Consider the following 17,652-nt stretch of genomic DNA (forward strand, 5'->3'; position numbering starts at 1 on the left):
ATTAATACTCAAAGCCCCGTCAGCGACCTGGGACAGCAAAATGCCCGCATTCAGGAAGTCCAGAGAGTATAGCCTCAAACACTCACGGACCGAATAGCATGCAGTGTTTAAAACTATCCATAATTGTACATTTTGAACATTTAAAGGCACACAATTGCCACAAATAATCACAATTATGCAATTATAAATAATCACAACTCTCCTCCCACCCATAAGTTACCCCTTTCATGGAAACTTAATATGTGGCGCGTGCGTGGCCACTGCCTGCCGGGGAGCTGGTGCCATCACGGTTTCAGGAAGGCCACCTCGAGTCTCATGCTGTTCTCAGCAATCCATAGAGACCAGAAAAAAATGTCATTTTCAGGAAGGGGATTGATCATTTCTCTCACATTTCCATTTGTGTAAGATCACGCTGTGGTCTCATTCCTCACTTTGCTATTCTGTTGCCTCCAGAGAAGAGGAAAGCTAAGGACAGCCCGGAGGTCCCCCGTCGGGGGTCCTTGGGTTGAAGTTGAAGTTGAAAGTCTCCGGAGGCCCCTGGGAGCCTCACCCAAGCTTCTGCTAATGAATCAAAATATGGGGTGCTGTCTACCAACCCCCAGGGCCAAGCAGCCCACAAATGTGCACGGGTGGGTCTACAAGCCCTTTTGAGGGCAGGTCAACCGCCTGGACACGGACCCTGGACACGGACCTGTCCCTACGTGCCCAAGTCCTCCCCAAGGGGACAAGCTCCATCTCTCTTCTCTTATTCTCTCCCTCTCTTCCTCCCTCTTTCTCATTCCCTTATTCTTTCTCTCTTTTCCATTCTCCTTTCTGTCCATCTCTCTCTCCTCTCAGCCTTATTCCTTTGTCCCCGCCTTTCTCTCTTTGTCTCTCTCTCTCTCTGCCCTTTTCTCTCTTCCCCCTCTCCCTTTTTACTTTCTCTCTCCTTTCTTGGTTCTACCTTCTCTCTCTCTCTCTCTCTCTCTCTCTCTCTCTCTCCCAGTTAAGGACAACACAATGGGAACAGACACCTTGATCTATGCATCTCAGGCCTCCACCCCCATCCCCACACAGCTTTACTTCCGTTCTCCCGATGATCTGTGCACCTAGGAACAATCCAGTTACATTTCTCTAATCCAAGTGATTCTCTGCCTCTTCTTCATTCATAAATCCAAGAACTCGGGAGGTCCTCCTTCCCAGTTGCTACTCCTGTTCTTCAAGGCTTGCCCGCCACTGGGAAGCTGCCTGGGGAGGCCCGGGGCCTGGGGTCGGGGAAGCAGGTGGCTGGTTTGGGAGCATCCTGTCCATCCCCCTCCTCCTCCTCCCAGAGCTGCCTGGCCTCTGAGCTGCCACCCTCAGCTGACTCACTCAGATGGGAAATGGGTGGTGGGAGGAGGAGTTGGGGTGGGGGGAACCGCCCTGGTCTACTCCACACTGTTTGCCCAGATGCTCTTTGGAGCGGAGACAGCTAATGACAGGGAGCGGCTGTGGGCTGCGGGGCGCCCCAGGTTGGCCACATTCACTGCGCTCCTGCATGCCTCCAAGTTGACACAACTTTTCCAAGAGTAAATGTAAGGCCTGAATAGAAGCCCTGGGGGTCCGAGGGCCCAGAGGGCGTACAGGAGCTTCCCCTGACCCCCTCGCCCTTCTAGGAAACGGCTTGGAGAGGGGTGCGCTCTGGCTGGAGGAGCGCACCGCACCGTCTGACTTGTCCCGGACAAGAGTTTGAGGGAGGCCTCCCTGCTCATTGCAAAGACCTGGCGGGGAGGCAAGAACCCGGGCACGGAGGGGGGTCGACTGGGGGTTCCAAATGGCAGGAGGGGCTGCGCCAGAGGGCTGGGCGCCAGGCGCTGCAGTGCGCGCAACGCCCGAGGCTGTCTCCACCTCTTCTGGCAGCTTGGACCTATGAGTGCGCAGCTCGGCTTACAACCGTCAACAGCCCGGGAGGTGAGCGCGTGAGGGCGCCGAGGGGGGCGCAGGACCCTCGCAACTTCCTCGCAGGACCCCAGCGGGCTCCCGGGGTCCGCTGCCACCGAACAGCCCCGCGCCCACGCCTCCTCTCCCTGGGGGCCGTCCTGCCACCCCGACGGGATGCCCGCAGCCATGCTCCCCTACGCTTGCGTCCTGGTGCTTTTGGGAGGTAGGTGCTACCCTCCCCCACCGGCGTCGCCGCCTAAGGTCGGAAGGGAGGGAGCTGCCGTCTGAAGTTCCTTGGGGCTTCCTGGGGCCTGCTGTATGCGCCTGTGAACCAGGCCGGTGATCCTGCGCTTTGCCCTCTCTTCTCCAGCCTCACCCGGCCGGCACCTGCCTCACCTCCAGGCTCTTCCTGGGCCCTGTGTGCGGTAAGCCGTTCCGGCACCGCGTGCGCGCTCGCAGCACGCTGACCTCCAGGCACTCGGAGCAGCTCCTGGTGCCGGGCCCTGGGGTGGCTGGGACCTCCAAAAAAATTCAGGAGGATCCCAGGCCCACTGAGACTCCCTCGGCAAGGTACAAGCTCCACGTCACTCAGACCAGGGCTACAGAGTCTGGTCTTGCCCACTGAATCCTAGACCTGCTGGGACAGACTCAGAGCTATGTCCTGCCGCAGAGCTGGGGAAGAAGTTAGGGGAGGGTACAGTGACCCTGGGCCCTCCCCTAACTTCTGGTGCCCAGCAGGCCTGGGCCGGGGAGGCAAGGGACCACAGGACCCCTGGCAGAGGAGACAAGTGCCACGTCCAGGACTAACTGCTGTCCCGCTGCCTCTTCTTAGGGCGTAGGAATGAACAAAAGTCTGCAAATGCCAGCTGCCCGTGGTGTGCCACCATTGGCAAAAATGACATTAATAACCACAGTGTGCCAGGCTCACCCCCAAGCACCCTCACCTTGTGAAGGGTTAAGAATTCTGGCCCTGGAGTCAGTCCACCTGGTTCAAAAGCCCAGATCAGCTTCATATCAACCTGTGTGGCCTTGGGCAGGCATGTCCATCAGCTCTCTTAGACTCAACTTTCTCATCTGTCAAATGGGCTCACCAGATCCTCACCTCTGTCTGGGATTACTGTGCGGATTTCCAGAAGGAGAGCAGGAGAAGTCCCTAGCACCTGCTTCCCGGCCCTGAGGCATCAGGTCCTGCAGGAAGACACGCTGCGCAGGTACAGCCAAGCACACTTTACTCCACTACGGGCAAGGAGCAAAGTCAGGTCTCCCTGCAGGCGCTCTGCAATCAGTCCCGAATTTCTAAGCAAGATATTTGAAGAAGAGACGAACGGGGTCTGAAGGAAAGTGGAGGGAAGGTGTGTTAGCAGTTTGAAGAGCTGCAAATACATCCACCCAAAGGGGGCATCTATCTCAGGGCTGGGGTGAGAGGTCACACAGCCGTCCACCGTCATGGAGTCCTCCCTCAGAGCAAACGTAGGCCATGGCCGCCCTGTGCCAGGACGGTAAGAGTGGAAGGAAGGGGGCGAGGAGGGGGTGGCTGAGGAAAGAGTCTGTGTACTTTCCTTTGGGGCACGGAGCTGGGAGGGGTGAAGGGGGATCGCTGCGTCTTCATCCCTCCTCTACCTCCTCCCCGGCTGCTCCATCCCGTGGGAACGGGACAGTCCAGCGCAGGAGGACCGATCACCCCAGAAACCTGCAGTCTCGGCCACCACGCAATGCTGTTATCGTTGGCAAAGCCCCGCGCTCCTGTCATGCCAATAAAATCACTGCAAGTATAGCCTCGCGGCTCGTTCTCCGGACTCCTGCTGCTTTGCTCCTTGGCGACCTTTCCCCACCACGAGTCAGACAGATTCCACAGGAGAGAAGCCAAGAGTGCCCGGCGGGCCCAGGCGAGTGCAGGAGCCCGCTGTGGAGCCCGGGATTCAGACCCAGACGCCAGGAAGGGCGCCGGTCCCGTGCGGGCTGCCTTCAAGCTTCCCTGCTCTAAGCCAGGAACCATTTTCCACTGAACCCGTTTTCAAAAGTCCTTTTCACCGCTGGCTGTATCACCAGGCAAGAGGATCTTTGTGCTTTAGTGAAAGGAAACAGAACCCCACTCATCTTTCAGACACTTAGATAATTTAGGTACCTGAGATGAGGGAAGCCTGAACTTCACGTCTCCAGGTTCAAGAACTTTAGTGTAGGTGCACCAACGGCCCCAGCACGGGAACTCACCCTGACACACACACACACACACACACACACACACACACACACACACACACACACACACCAGCACACACCAGGGTTTCTCAGCCTCGGCACTGCTGATGCTGTGGTCCAGATCCTTCTCTGCTGGGGGCTGTCCCGTGCACTGGAGGAGGTGTAGCAGCATCCCTGACCTCCACCTACCACATGCCAGTAGCAACACCTCCCAGTTATATGACAACCAAAAATGTCCCCAAACACCGCCAGGTGTCCCCTGGGGGCCACAGTTGTCCCCAGTTGAGACTCACTGGTATGGGCAGATCAAATTCAACGGGTAGCTTTGGAGATGAATCTGTCAAAAGCAGCGGGTCAGATGGATTTTGTTATTCTTGCTCTGAGCAATCAAGAAATCAAAGGCACAGTTGGCCCAAGAAAAACAATACAATTTAGGTAGTTTCTAATTTGGATGTTGATTTTTCCCATTTGTCCTCTCTCCCTCTTGTCTCTGAAAATGTCCCCCCTGGGGATAACGGGAGCTAGGCTGTGGGTAAGCGTAGTTAGTTACCGGCTGGAGCAAACCCTCCTCAAAACCCTGCAACGCCAGATACGTCTTGTGCCAGTGCACTGGCTTCCAGCTTTGGTTCACTCCTCAGCAATTTCTGGCTTTTAAAAATCTCCTTACTCAACAATTTATGCTTGAGGGGGAAAATGAAAAACCACAGCTTCTTTTTTTTCTCTCATTTGTATTTTTTTTTTTTTCTAATTTCAGTCCTGCTTTTATCTCTAGCCATATACTTTGCGATGGCAAGTTATCATTTAGAGACAGATTAACTAGAACAAAATCACGGGCCATTCCATAATAAATTAGCTGTTGATATGGGGGCTCTGTTTCAAAACCAAGAGTTAAAAACTGGGGAGAAAATTAAGTACACTCGTCTGAAAAGTCAAAGGTGAAAAGAGATCGGTAACTGTATTCGTTATTTAAAACAAGAATTTTGAACAGAATCTGCCCCTTGCTGCTTTGCGAGGCTCGTGTTGTAGACAGATCATCACGGCCAGCTGTTTCACGTATGTTCTGACCGAGGCTGGACTCTCCAAATTCAAAACGACCAAGTCAAGGCTGATAGAGCAGCTTCCTTGATTTCCAAACTACCTGGATGGCGAACTAGTAAGAAGCTACATGTGAAGAAGTATTTGGGAAATGTGTTGGAAGTTCACTATTTTTCATGAAAACTGTAAGCCGGAATGAGCCCCTGGTAAGACTTCCAAGATACAGTGCTTCCCTGCCAAAGTCAGTCTCTGAACTTGAGGGCACCTGAGCTGAGCTGGGGGGACTCTAGGGAAGACAATGAATTCTGAACTTGGCGCCGGAGGTGGCCATGAGTTGTGGCCAGGGGCAGTGGTGGGACTGTTCCTCAAACCAGGATGGCTTTCAGAAGCCCTTTGTGCAAAGCCCGCCCCCGCACCTGGAGCCGGGAGTGCAGGTGTCATGGTGAACAGGATGTCCCAGAGAATGTCAGGCCTCCCAGCGGGAAGCGCAGCCAGTCCACTGGGCATTAGGGCACCGGGGAGGCAGGGCTGGTGCCCGCCCAGGACCTCTACCCGTGCAACGGGAGGCTGCCTGCTCTCGGCTGAATCTAACACATGTCTTGTGGGCTACGGAGAGCTTGAGAGCAGCATCGTGGGAACTGAACAGATCCTGGGTCCCATTTTAGCTTTGTCGCCTATGTCCCCATCAGTGAGTTGAGAATGGTGATAGCTCCACCCTCAAGGGATGATCGAAGGGTTAAATGAGATGTCATGTGGTCAGCACTGGACGCCAAGAAGCTGGTGAACCCTCCCTGCTGTTAGTGCTGAGAGCTGGACCCTGCACTCGACTCTCCAGACCCGGAGAAGAAAGAGGCAGGTCAGGGCTCTCAGCCAGGCGCCAGTTCACCTTGAGCTTGGGTGCGTCACTTCCTGGCCATCTCCTTTTGGTGGGTGCTGTATTTTCTTTCCACTCTGATGTTCCGTGTGTCCTCAAGGACACCATGGCTAGTCTAATGATACCGACAACAGCGACAAAATTAGCAACTGCTGCTATTCAGCGAACCAGGGTCAGCCCTCCTTGTATACCATCTCCTATAACCCTCCTCCAGCCCCAGCCGTCAGCCTCAGTTTCCTGACCTGTGAAATGGGAAGGGTGGCCGCCCTCACTGCTGGGGTCGGACCCGTCTAGCAGAGAGGGGCCCGGGTGAGTTTCCGATCAGAGAACGCGTTTTGGGGGCCTTGATGTGTATGCACCACTCACTGGGGGGAGATGATGCGGACCGAGAAACAAATGGGGCAGCTGCTGCCCTTGTCGAAGTCGGAGTCAAACAGACAATGAAATCTCCAGCTAGCAAGTAATAACAAGACGAGAGTGACGAGCATTTTACGGAGCAGGTCCGGGGCATCTAGCCTGGATTGGGAGGTTAAGGAAGGCCTCCCTGAAGAGGTGAAATAGCTGAAACTGGAAAAAAAAAAAATACTAGCATGTGCAAAGGCCTGGTTGCAAAAGAAAACAGCAACATGTTCAGGGACCAGAGAGAAGGCCGGTGAGGCTGGTGAGGAGGGAGTGAAGGTGCAGAGCGTGGACGAGGTCAGAGGTTAGCAGGGGCTGAATCGTTGAGGGCCATGGGGCCTCGGAAGGAGTCGGACATTATGTCGAGGGCAGTGGAGGGTCCCCTGAAGGGCTTTCAGCAGGGTGCGGAGGGGCAGGGGATGCCTCCAGAAGCATGAGTTCCTCATCACTGGAGGCATCCTAGAGCGAACGGGGTGATGGTGGGTGGCTCTGGCTAGGGAGTTGCCTGGATTTGCTTTGAGCCCCGAAAGTCTCTGACTCTAAGGAGTCCCACCAACCTCCTAGCACAGGACATGGGCCGTCAACTGTCATTTTGGCCCCCCATAGACCCCCCTCAAGATTTAGTGCCCAGTAAGGATACTGGTAATGGTGATAGGCTACAGTCACCGGCACTCAAGGTGTCCAACCATCCCGGGCTCAGTGCCGCCCCTACTTCAGCACTTGAGGCAGGCTCTGCCCTGGTCCCCACCTTACAGCATCCCTGGGAGGAGGAGCAGGGTGGGACACACAGCCTCTCCCCAGACGCCTCCTCTAGGTCATGACTCCGGCGCATTTCTCCTGGTCTCTTCTCCTCACCACCACCATCAGCATCTAACCGAGGTGATCAGCCACCCGCAGGGGCACTTTGCGATTTAAAACACTTCTATTCTATCAAGATGTAGGAGATAAGAAAGTCCACCAACTAGCGTCACTTATGTTTTATGGGACTCAGTCCCAGCCAGAGCCTCTGTTCAGCTCAGCCGTGTTCACACCCCAGCCTCCTCCTCTGAGCCCCTGCCCACGCTCCTCGGTCCCTGTGTGACCCTCATCCCCACACACTTCACAGACAAGCTTTCTTCCCCCTCAGAGAAGATGTCACCAGCCACCTTCTGTGACCAGGACACAGTCACACTGCGTCAGCCTGTCCATCGAGCCGCACCCCTTTCCACCCCAGTCTCCACACACACACACACACATGCTGTTCCTCCTGCTTAGAACACTGTTCCCTGCCCCTAGCCCCCCCTCCCCCTGCAGATTTGGGTGTAAATTCCTATAGCCGTGGAATTGCTGCAGCCAAATGGGTGTGTTAAATTCTTCTACCAGCCTTCCTTCCGAATGGGTTGCACGGTCCACACCCCCCACGGATGGCCTATGAGAGCCCCCATTTCCCACATCCTCGCCAACCCTGGTCATCATCGCTCTTTAAAAACATCTCACCAGGGGCGAGGCTTGGGTGTTTAGACTCGCAGTCCTTTAATTATGAGCAAAGAGGAACGAACGTCTTATCTGTCTTACTAACCCTCTCATTGATTTTCCTGTGAGGTGTCTGGTCGTATCCCTTTGCCCATTTTTAGATCAGACTTTTAAAAAATCTTTTCTTCTTTTTGATTCGTTAGTGCTCTTTATGCAGAGAGAAGTAGCCGTCTCCCGTATATGCTGACGTTTTTCACAGCTTGCTGTTGGTCCACCGAAGCTTCCTAAAAGAGAATTTACTCATTGTTCCTCGTTTCTTTCATGTTTACTCCATTGAAACGTGCAGAGGCATGTGGGTTTTAAGCTAAATGTGCATTTTTTTTTTTTACCCAGGAGGAGAATAGATGGCCAGATAGTCTTACCATAAATGACCATATATGGGGTCTGTGTACGAGAGAGAAACTGACTTTCCTCAGAGGGAGAGACACAGCCCAAGCGCTGTGCTCAGCACATCATCAGTGATACCCCGTTTGATTCTTGCAACCTCCTATGCCATGGGCACCCTTTTCCAGAAGACGAAAGCAAGACCACACACCCAAGATCATCCAGCCGGCAAGCCCAGGGGCCGAGATTTGTGGGCCCCTCCCGGGGCAGTTCAGCTCCAAGTTCAGGCAAGGACCTCCCTGCCCTGCTGCCGGTTTGAAAGAACCAGGGTTTAGAGCCAAGTCTGGGCACCAGGAGATACACGCGCTCTGAGGCATCTGGGCCGGTGGTTTACATAACACGACTTAATGGGGAAGATTGCAGCGCAGAGACCACAGGCATGCTAACAAGAGTAGCGTTTTAAATCCCCAATTAAATGTTAATGGGAGAGTTGTTGAAGAGGGAAGGATCCTAATGGTCCATCTGCAGAGCCCGCAGAGCCGGCTGGGCTCTGGAATTCAACTTGCCACATTCAAATTCCAGCTGCCCCACTGACTGCAAATTACTTAATCCTTCCTTGCCTCAGTTTCCTCCTTTGTGAAACAACATCTGCCCCAAGGGGTTGCTGTGAGAAATAGGTGTTACCGTCCACGGGAAAAGTTTAACACAGTGCTAGGCACACAACAAGGGATTCGTGATGTCACTCACATCATTATTTTCTTCTATGTTTTTAAAGTTAATCTATTTATTTATTTGTGGCTGCGTTGGGTCTTCGTTGCTGTGAGCGAGCTTTCTCTAGTTGCGGCGAGCGGGGGCTGCTCTTCGTTGCGGTGCGCGGGCTTCTCATTGCGGTGGCTTCTCTTGTTGCGGAGCACGGGCTCTAGGCGCACAGGCTTCAGTAGTTGCGGCACGTGGGCTCAGTAGTTGTGGCTCGCGAGCTCTAGAGCGCAGGCGCAGTAGTTGTGGCGCACGGGCTTAGCTGCTCTGCGGCACGTGGGATCTTCCCGGACCAGGGTTCGAACCCGTGTCCCCTGCATTGGCAGGCGGATTCTTAACCATTGCGCCACCAGGGAAGTCCCACTCACATCATTATTAAGGTGACAGGACACTGCCCTGCAGGGTCCAATCTTGGGATTATCCTATACTACCCTTCTTAGGGGTGGCTGCAAGGCATTCTGGGACATCAGGAGTGTGGCTGGAGAGGAAGGGTCAGAAAGGGTGGTGATACAGTCAGAGGATGATGGGGGTGCAGAGTAAGAAAAGGGAGGCAGAAGCCCAAGTCCCTGCTTCCAAAGGCGTGTGGGAGCTTGGGTTGCCTTTGTCTGGTAATGTATGCAAAGTGCCCATCTGGTGGGTGGGTCAGTGTCATGCATTTCAGGAAGTCTGTAGTTGTGTCCTAAGGCTACTGTACAAGGTACCACAAACTAGGCGCCTTAAAACAACAGAAACTTATTGTCTCACAGTTCCAGAAGTCTGAAATCCAGGTGTCAACAGGGCCATGCTTTCTCTGAAACCTGTAGAGGAGAATCCTTCCTTGCCTCTCGTAGCTTCTAGGATTTGCCGACAGTCCTTGGCTTTCCTTGACTTTAAATGCATCACCCCAGTCTCTGCCCCTGTTGTCCCATGGCTATTTTCTCCTTTTCTTATAAGGAGACCAGGCATCTTGGGCTAGGGCTCGTTCTATCCCAATATGAATCTCATCTTAACTCTTTATATCTGTAACACTCCTATTTCTAAAAAAAAAAAGAAAAGGTCACATTCTAAGGTACTGGGGTTAGGACTTGAACATATCTTTTTGGAGGATGCAATTGAACCCTTAACACCTACTGTTGTATCTGAAGGGCCCACTCTGCTGGGTGGGATGGCACCAGGTGTTTCTGGGAAGAGGAGATTCGAGAAGTTATGGGATCAGCCTGTAATGGAGAGGTGAGTGGGACAGGACCAAGCCATACCCAGGGACCTGGGAGGGAAGGGAGGCCAGGAGACCAGAACCTAAGTACTCTCCATTAGGCAATGACTTAAATAAAATTTGAGGGAATTAGGGACCCACAAAAGAATTATATATCTAAAAAACATTGAATGATGGGAAGATATTTTGGACATAATGTTAGAACAGAAACCCAGTGTATGTGCATTTGATCTCAGTTATGTTTTCATGGTGGAGGGGGGCATCCTTATCTTTTAAAATACAGACAAAATCCTATGAAATGGGTGGTTAGTTCTGAGAGGTGGGATTATGGGTGATTTCTCCCTTTGTCTTTTCCTGTTTTTTTCTGTACTTCCTATAGGATTCATTCCATCTGGGTCTGGGGAGTCCAAGGAAAGGGGCTGAGTTTGCCCCAAATCTCCCAGATTTGCACTCCCGCACGTTTGCTAGGATCTCAGCAGGAGAGGTTGGTTAGAGAAATGATGGAGGCTGGGGCCTGTGAAACCTGACCTGGCTGCAGCGCGGGGTCCTGGTGTCAAAAGTGGGATCCGCCCCAATGGCACCATCTCTCCTGGGCAGTAGACACGCTCTTAAGCAGAGGCTGGTGTTCCTGGGCGCCGATGTGAGGGACAGCAGTGTCCCAACCATTCAGATATTTAGACAGGAACTTGTGCCCTCCTTGCTGCCAGGAGAGGGGGATGCCAAGGTGCCCTGTGTCCGGTCAAATAGACAGGACTTCAGAGGAGGGAACTGGAGTCCTACTAGGGTGGCTGAGGCCAGACCACAGCAATGGATGGATCAATATCATCAACAGCCAGCATCCAGTGGGCAGCTGCTTTTGTTCAGCACTGTGGGAGCATTATATTATTTCTTCACGATTGCCGTGTGATTTGGGCCCTGCGGTTGTCACCGTTTCACACCTGAGGAGATGGAGGCCACTGGACTAGGGTGCCTCTCAAGGGGCAGAGGCTGGAAGGACTGCAGCCTGGTGGGCTCTTCGTTGCTCAGGAGCCATCCACAGCATGTGAGACCCCACAGCCCCAGTTAGCCCAGAACTCGCGGCTCTATGGTGGCCCTAAGGTCCTGACAGTCTCTCCACACAGTGAGCCCAGGGCCAGCAGACCCACCACCCATCACACAGGGAAGCAGGGAAGGTGGAGTCCAATGCCAGGGAGGTTCATTGTGCTTCTTGCTGGTCCCGTGAAGTGGGACCAAAGTGGCGCCTTTGCCCCCCGACTGCTTCTCAAGTCCTTCTCAAGTTTGAAGCCAAACTGCAGTGGACAAGCGCTGGGTTTGCCTGCCTAGGTTCCATGCTCCCTTTTTCTGCCAACAGCAAAGTTTCCCTTACTGGCTCTAATCCCGGAGGACGTGTTAATCAAAGTGCCTCCCCTCCGCCTGGGGCATGAGCCTCAGGCCGGGCAAAGAGCTATCCCCAGAGCTTAATATGCATTACGATATTTGAGCTGTCCTCCTCAAGGCTCAATATTAAATCATACACAAAAAAGGGAAGCAAAGCAATAGCTCACACCCAACCAATCTTCCCCCCAAATATGCATAAAAACAAAGCACAAGACATAGATGTGTTTAGTTTGGAACTACCAGTGACCACAGCAAAACGAAACTATTTGTTCTTTGAAATGCACAGTTACAGTTGTTTTAACATGTGTTTTTGGTGGCTGGGTGTGGTTTCTAGATAGTTTGAAAGTGAAGTCTACTGTTTGGCCCATCAGCTTTTAACCCAGTTCTGATGGGCTCCACTTTCCTTAACAGCAAACCACAGGTACTGAAGTGAAAACCAACTTGCCAGGGGGTGAGAGTGCCTGCGCTTTTACAACTCATGATTGGACTTATTTTTTCTTCCACAGTCTTACAATACTTTTTCATTTCATCTGCCTTTTGCAGGGGAGGTCAACTTAAAGTAACCACTGAAATCTCAGAAAAGGTAATAACCTTGTGATTGAGCGACTGGCTTCATTTTCCTGTAAACCCCACCCCAAGCGTTCAGGGACTGTGAAATGCCTGTTTGGGGCAATTCCAAGATGTATCCGTTTCTGCCATGGATGGTGATTAGAGGCAGCCTGGCTTCCTGAAAAGTCAGAGTTCCAGGTTACGTGGAAAGAACTGAGCCCAGTCCCATTCCGGGCGTGCATCACTGCTGTGGACAGGGGCCCGGGGAACGGAGATTAGGATCCTGAGCTTCCACAATCCTGTAAGGGCTTCAGCAGAACATGGAGTCACTTGGAATTTGCGTATTCGTGGCCAGAGAGCTTCTCGGGGTGTTTGAGGCCAGAGCTGCTGGAGTTCGTTATTAAGAGGGCGAACGAAACACATTCCCTGTCTACACAGATAATTTGCTCAGAAAGTTCTTTTCTTCTTCTTCTTTTTTTTTTTTACGGTACGTGGGCCTCTCACTGTTGTGGCCTCTCCCGTTGCGGAGCACAGGCTCCGGACGCGCAGGCGCAGCGGCCATGGCTCACGGGCCCAGCCGCTCCGCGGCACGTGGGATCCTCCCGGACCGGGGCACGAACCCGCGTCCCCTGCATCGGCAGGCGGACTCTCAACCACTGCGTCACCAGAGAAGCCCTCTTCTTTTTTTTTTAATCCCACTTAAGTATTAATACAAAGACAAACTTCTCTCTCCTCCAAATTCTGATTTAGAAGAACTAAATGAATGAGCGTGCATTTACTATGTTTTTACATAACTTCCTATCATTTCAACTCGACGATGGAAGTACTTCTTCACTCCAGTGTTCTTCAAGGGGTGTTCAGTGGGTGCCAACAATGTGCCAGGCACTGTTCGCCATCCTGGGGACACAGCAAGGAACAAAAGGGGCCTGGCATGGCCCTCATGGGGCTGGCATCTAATCGGGCAGTGGGGTTGGGGGAGCACAGACAATAAATAAGAAAGCAAACAAATAAACGAGAAAACGACTCAGGGCGATAGCGCTATGCAAAAAAGAAAAGATAGTGACTGGGAAGGTGGGGTTGCCAGATGAGGTGTCCCTGGAAGGCCCCTCCAAGGAGGTGACACGGACGCTCGCTCCTAAAAGATGAAAAGGAGCAGCCGCGTGACGATCGGGGACGAAAGGAACCTGAGCAGGGGCTCAGCAGGTGCAGAGACCCTAAGGCAGAAGGCACTTTGGCCCGTGTAAGAAACTGAAGGAAAAACAGAATGTCTGGGGCAGGAGAGAGCGATGGAGAGTCAGAGAGGTGGGCAGGCCAGCTCACGGGGTGCCTGAAGACCTCAGGGGAGGCTGTGGTCAAGTTGAAGGGCTTTGGGAAGCCAGGGGCAGGTCTGGGGGCTCAGAAGGCTCTCTGGCTGCCGCGTGGAGGACGGGAGGCAGTGGTGAAGGCTGGGGTGCACTGGTGGAGACGGGGAGAGGTGGGACTATTTCCAGGTACGCGTGGAGGCAGGAGGGTCAGGACCTGTCCGTGGACTGGACGTGGCGCTGCAGGAGTTTCCTGGGGCTGCCACACAAAATGCCACAAACTAGGGGCTTAAAACAACAGAAGTCTATTCTTTCGTAGTTCTGGAGGCCAGAAGTCCAAAGTCAGTATATCGGCAGAGCCACGCTCCCTCTGAAGGCTTAGGGGAGCCTCCTTCCTGCCCCTTCCAGCTTCTGGCGGCTCCCGCTGTCCTTGGCTTGTGGCCGCATCCCTCCAGTCTCTGCCCCACCTGTACAGCATTCTTCCCTGTGTCTTCTGTGTCTATGTCCAAATTTCTCTCTTCTTCTAAGGACACCAGTCACTGGATCTGGGCCTCCCACCCTCAGTCAGGATAACCTCATTAATCGCCTCTGGGAAACCCCGATTTCCAATACCACATTCACAAGGTACCAGGAGTTAGGACTTGATTGTATCTTTCGAGGGGGACACAATTCAACCCCCAACGGGATAACGAGATGACTCCTGGATGTGTGGTCTGATATGAGGCGGATGAAGGGACCTGGGGAGGGAGGTGGAGACTGTGGTGGTCAGGGCGCCGTGTACCGTCGCAGGGCTGTTCACTCGGCAAGAAGGCAGTGCCGGCTGTGCTCCACAAGGCTGGGGAAGAGGTGGACAGCTGGACAAGGGCACAGAGCGGTGGCCTCCAGCCTGGCCCAGAGCTCGGGCTCCATCCTGAGGCCAGCGGGCAGCTTGGAGTCCAGCCCAGGAAGGACACACTCGGATCCATGTCTTACCAATCTCCCTTTGACAGCCATCTTTATTTAAAAGCTAAAATATTAGATTTTTTTAAAAAAAAAATCTTTGTGTGAGATGGAAATGCCTGGTCCAGAGTAGGCACACACAGGGACTATTTGTTGAAAGAATGAATGGGAGAACGGAGCCTGTTGGTGATGTGAAGCCAAGGGGGTGAGAGAGGGAGTCGAGAAGGCTTAACCCTGTCTGAGGCCAGAGAAAGGAGGTCGCAGATCCCAGAGGAGAGAGGGGACTGAGCTTGGAAGAGGGGCGTCTGGGCCCGGGGAAGGGGGGCTCTGGAGCACAGGAGGACCCCACGGTCCCAGGTCACATGCTCGGAGGACGTGGGTGCTCGCTGTCTCGGGGATGGGGGAGGGAGCAGGGCTGTCACCCCCGGAGCGGGAGAGGTAGGGGCCCGGCCAGCGAAGGCTCGGCGGGGCCACCAGGAGGAGGGAACAGGGCTGATTAAGAAGGAGCCACGGGTGTGTCCAGGGGCAGTGCTGGTCCCTGCACATGTCTGGGTCTTTTCTCCAGCAGCTCTTGGGGTCGGTGAAGGCGGGTCCAGCAACCGAGCCTCAAGAAACCAAATGGCCCAGGTCACGGCTGCCAGAAGGCAGGCAGCACAGGAGCTGGGGAAAGCAAAGGGCGCTGGCTGATGTGGGAGAAAATCTCTTCTCTTAGCGACGGCAGGCGTGGCCAGGGCTGTGGTCTGTCAAGTAGGGGGAGGGGGTCTCTCTCGATGCCCATCCTCCCTCCTCTCTGTTCTAGAACCCTTATTTCCGCTGGGCGCTTGGTCGTGCAGACGGCGCAGCCTCCCTGGCAGCTGGTGTGGCCACGGCTTGGGCGCAGAAGCGATGTGTGACTGACAGGAAGGACACGCCTGCCCCTTCTCTCCTTACCTTGGTAGGAAAGCAGGCCTCGCAGGTGGACACGGGACGGATGTGTGACTCCAAAAAGGGGACAGAGATGTGGGAGTGGGAGCCATGGCACCAGTGAGGAAAGAGCAGTGGCTGGTGGCTGGAGATGACATCCGCCAGCAGGTGATGAGGCTCAGGGGAGTCCCCAAGGACAAGGGGCTTTGGCCGGAGGAAGGAGAAGCCATGATCTAGCAGCAGCGTGGGCTTAGGACCTGCCACCAGGAAGGCTAACATTCAGCTGGAGACCAAGGTGACCAGGGACGGGGGGAATGGCTTTGGCACAGGACTTGGGTGGCCAGTTTAAACGGACACCCTTAAACTTCCTCCTTCACCCCTGCCGGCTCCTTAAAGCCCTCTTCCTGGTCAAGTGTGTCCCATCAGCTTCCACCTGACCAGTGACCTTTCTTTTTGCCCAAGGGCCAATTCAGGATAACCAAGGAAGTGAACAGAATCCTTTTTCCCTTCAAGAAATTATATCCCTGTTAGTCAGGAACGCAATATCTGAAGCTGCACTTAAGCATCCTTTAATAGGTCCCCAATTACCGACGGGGTGCGTTTCGTAGGCTGAAATTTCAGCCGCATCACAGCCAGCCTACACCAGGCCTGATTATCATGCTGCCCCCAGAACACATTTCATTACTGAGCAACAAACACACTTGCGAAGTTAGTTTACACTGTCTTTGCTTGGCTGACCTTGTACGCTATTGAGTTGGAAAATGTGGTTTGTATTGTAAGGCCTCTTAATAATTTTTTTTTTTTGAAATGAGGGACGTTTCCACTGCAGATGAGATAAAGAACATCATATTTAGCACAAAGAACGCCTCCATCTATTTTGAAACATAATTTTCATTAGCTAAGTTTTTCACTGTAAAGGGGATTTAAATTTTATTCTAAAAACAGTCTGCCACCCATCCACCTACAACACATATTTATGTATATTCCTCCATAAAAAAGGTCTGGAAAGGGCTTCTCTGGTGGCGCAGTGGTTGGGGGTCCGCCTGCTGATGCAGGGGACTCGGGTTCGTGCCCCGGGCCGGGGAGATCCCACATGCCGCGGAGCGGCTGGGCCCATGAGCCATGGCCGCTGAGCCTGCGCGTCCGGAGCCTGTGCTCCGCAACGGGAGAGGCCACAACAGTGAGAGGCCCACGTACTGCAAAAAAGAAAAAAAAAAGAATCCACCTGCCAATGCAGGGGACACGGGTTCGATCCCTGGTCCAGGAAGGTCCCACATGCTGCGGAGTAACTAAGCCCCTACAAGTCACAACTACTGAGTCCATATGCCGCAACTAATAAAGCCCGCGCACCTAGAGCCCGTGCTCCACAACAAGAGAAGCCACTGCAGTGAGAAGCCCGTGCACCACAACACAGACCCAAAGCGGCCCAAAATTTTTTTAAGTATAAATAAAAATACTCGCTATGTATTTAGGTTTTATAAAATTTACAGTTGAAAAAGACATGCACACACTTACCCAAGTTGTTCCAAAACCTAAAAGTGTTCTAATAACTGAACTGAATTTTAGTTTTTGAATTTAATTTAAAATCATGTTTCTCAGAAAAGGGACATTAGGTAAAAATGAAGAAAATCCGAATCAAGTATGGACTTTAGTTAATAATGATGGACTGGGCTTCCCTGGTGGCGCAGTGGTTGGGGGTCCGCCTGCCGATGCAGGGGACGCGGGTTCGTGCCCCGGTCCGGGAAGATCCCACGTGCCGCGGAGCGGCTGGGCCCGTGAGCCACGGCCGCTGCGCCTGCGCGTCCGGAGCCTGTGCTCCGCAACGGGAGAGGTCACCGCAGTGAGAGGCCCGCGTCCCGCAAAAATAATAATAATAATAACCTGTTGGGATTCTGACCAGAATCCACTGTATCTATGGATCGGTTTGTAGAGAAAAGACATCTCTTGATATTTCCTACCCATGAATATATCACTTCATTTACTTCTATCTTCTGGAATGTCTTTCAATACATTTTAATAATGTCCTCCAAATATGTCTTGCTTATTTTTATGAGATGTATTCCTAGGTACCTTATACATTTTACTACTATTGTAAAAGGTATCTTTTTCCCTCCACCTATTTGTTGCTGTTATAGAATGTAATCTATTTTTTTACATTGATTTATTTTATCCAGCCATCTTGCTAAACACTCTTATTGTTTCCAATAATTTTTCTGTAGATTTTGACTTCTGTTTGAAGGTAATCATATCGTCTACAAATAGTGACCATCTTATTTCTTTTCTAATCCGTTTCTAATCCTTAAGCCTTTTATTTCTTTTTCTTATCTTACTGCTATTGGACCTTCAGTAAATGTTGAGAGTAATTGGCATCCACTGTGATAAGCATCTCTTAT

General features: G+C 52.7%; 1 protein-coding gene across 1 annotated transcript in view; it reads left to right on the forward strand.

Moving 5' to 3' along the window:
• The first annotated feature begins 2,073 nt into the window (after nt 1-2,073).
• Nucleotides 2,074-17,652, forward strand: part of APCDD1L (APC down-regulated 1 like) — a 43,901-nt gene continuing 28,322 nt past the window's right edge. Inside the window, exons 1-2 of the mRNA XM_059037519.1 lie at nt 2,074-2,160; nt 2,270-2,469. Of these exons, the coding sequence (XP_058893502.1) occupies nt 2,074-2,160; nt 2,270-2,469 (287 nt within the window). The remainder of the gene's footprint in view (nt 2,161-2,269; nt 2,470-17,652) is intronic.

Source organism: Kogia breviceps, chromosome 14 (genome assembly GCF_026419965.1).
Source record: "Kogia breviceps isolate mKogBre1 chromosome 14, mKogBre1 haplotype 1, whole genome shotgun sequence".
NCBI lineage: Eukaryota > Metazoa > Chordata > Mammalia > Artiodactyla > Physeteridae > Kogia > Kogia breviceps.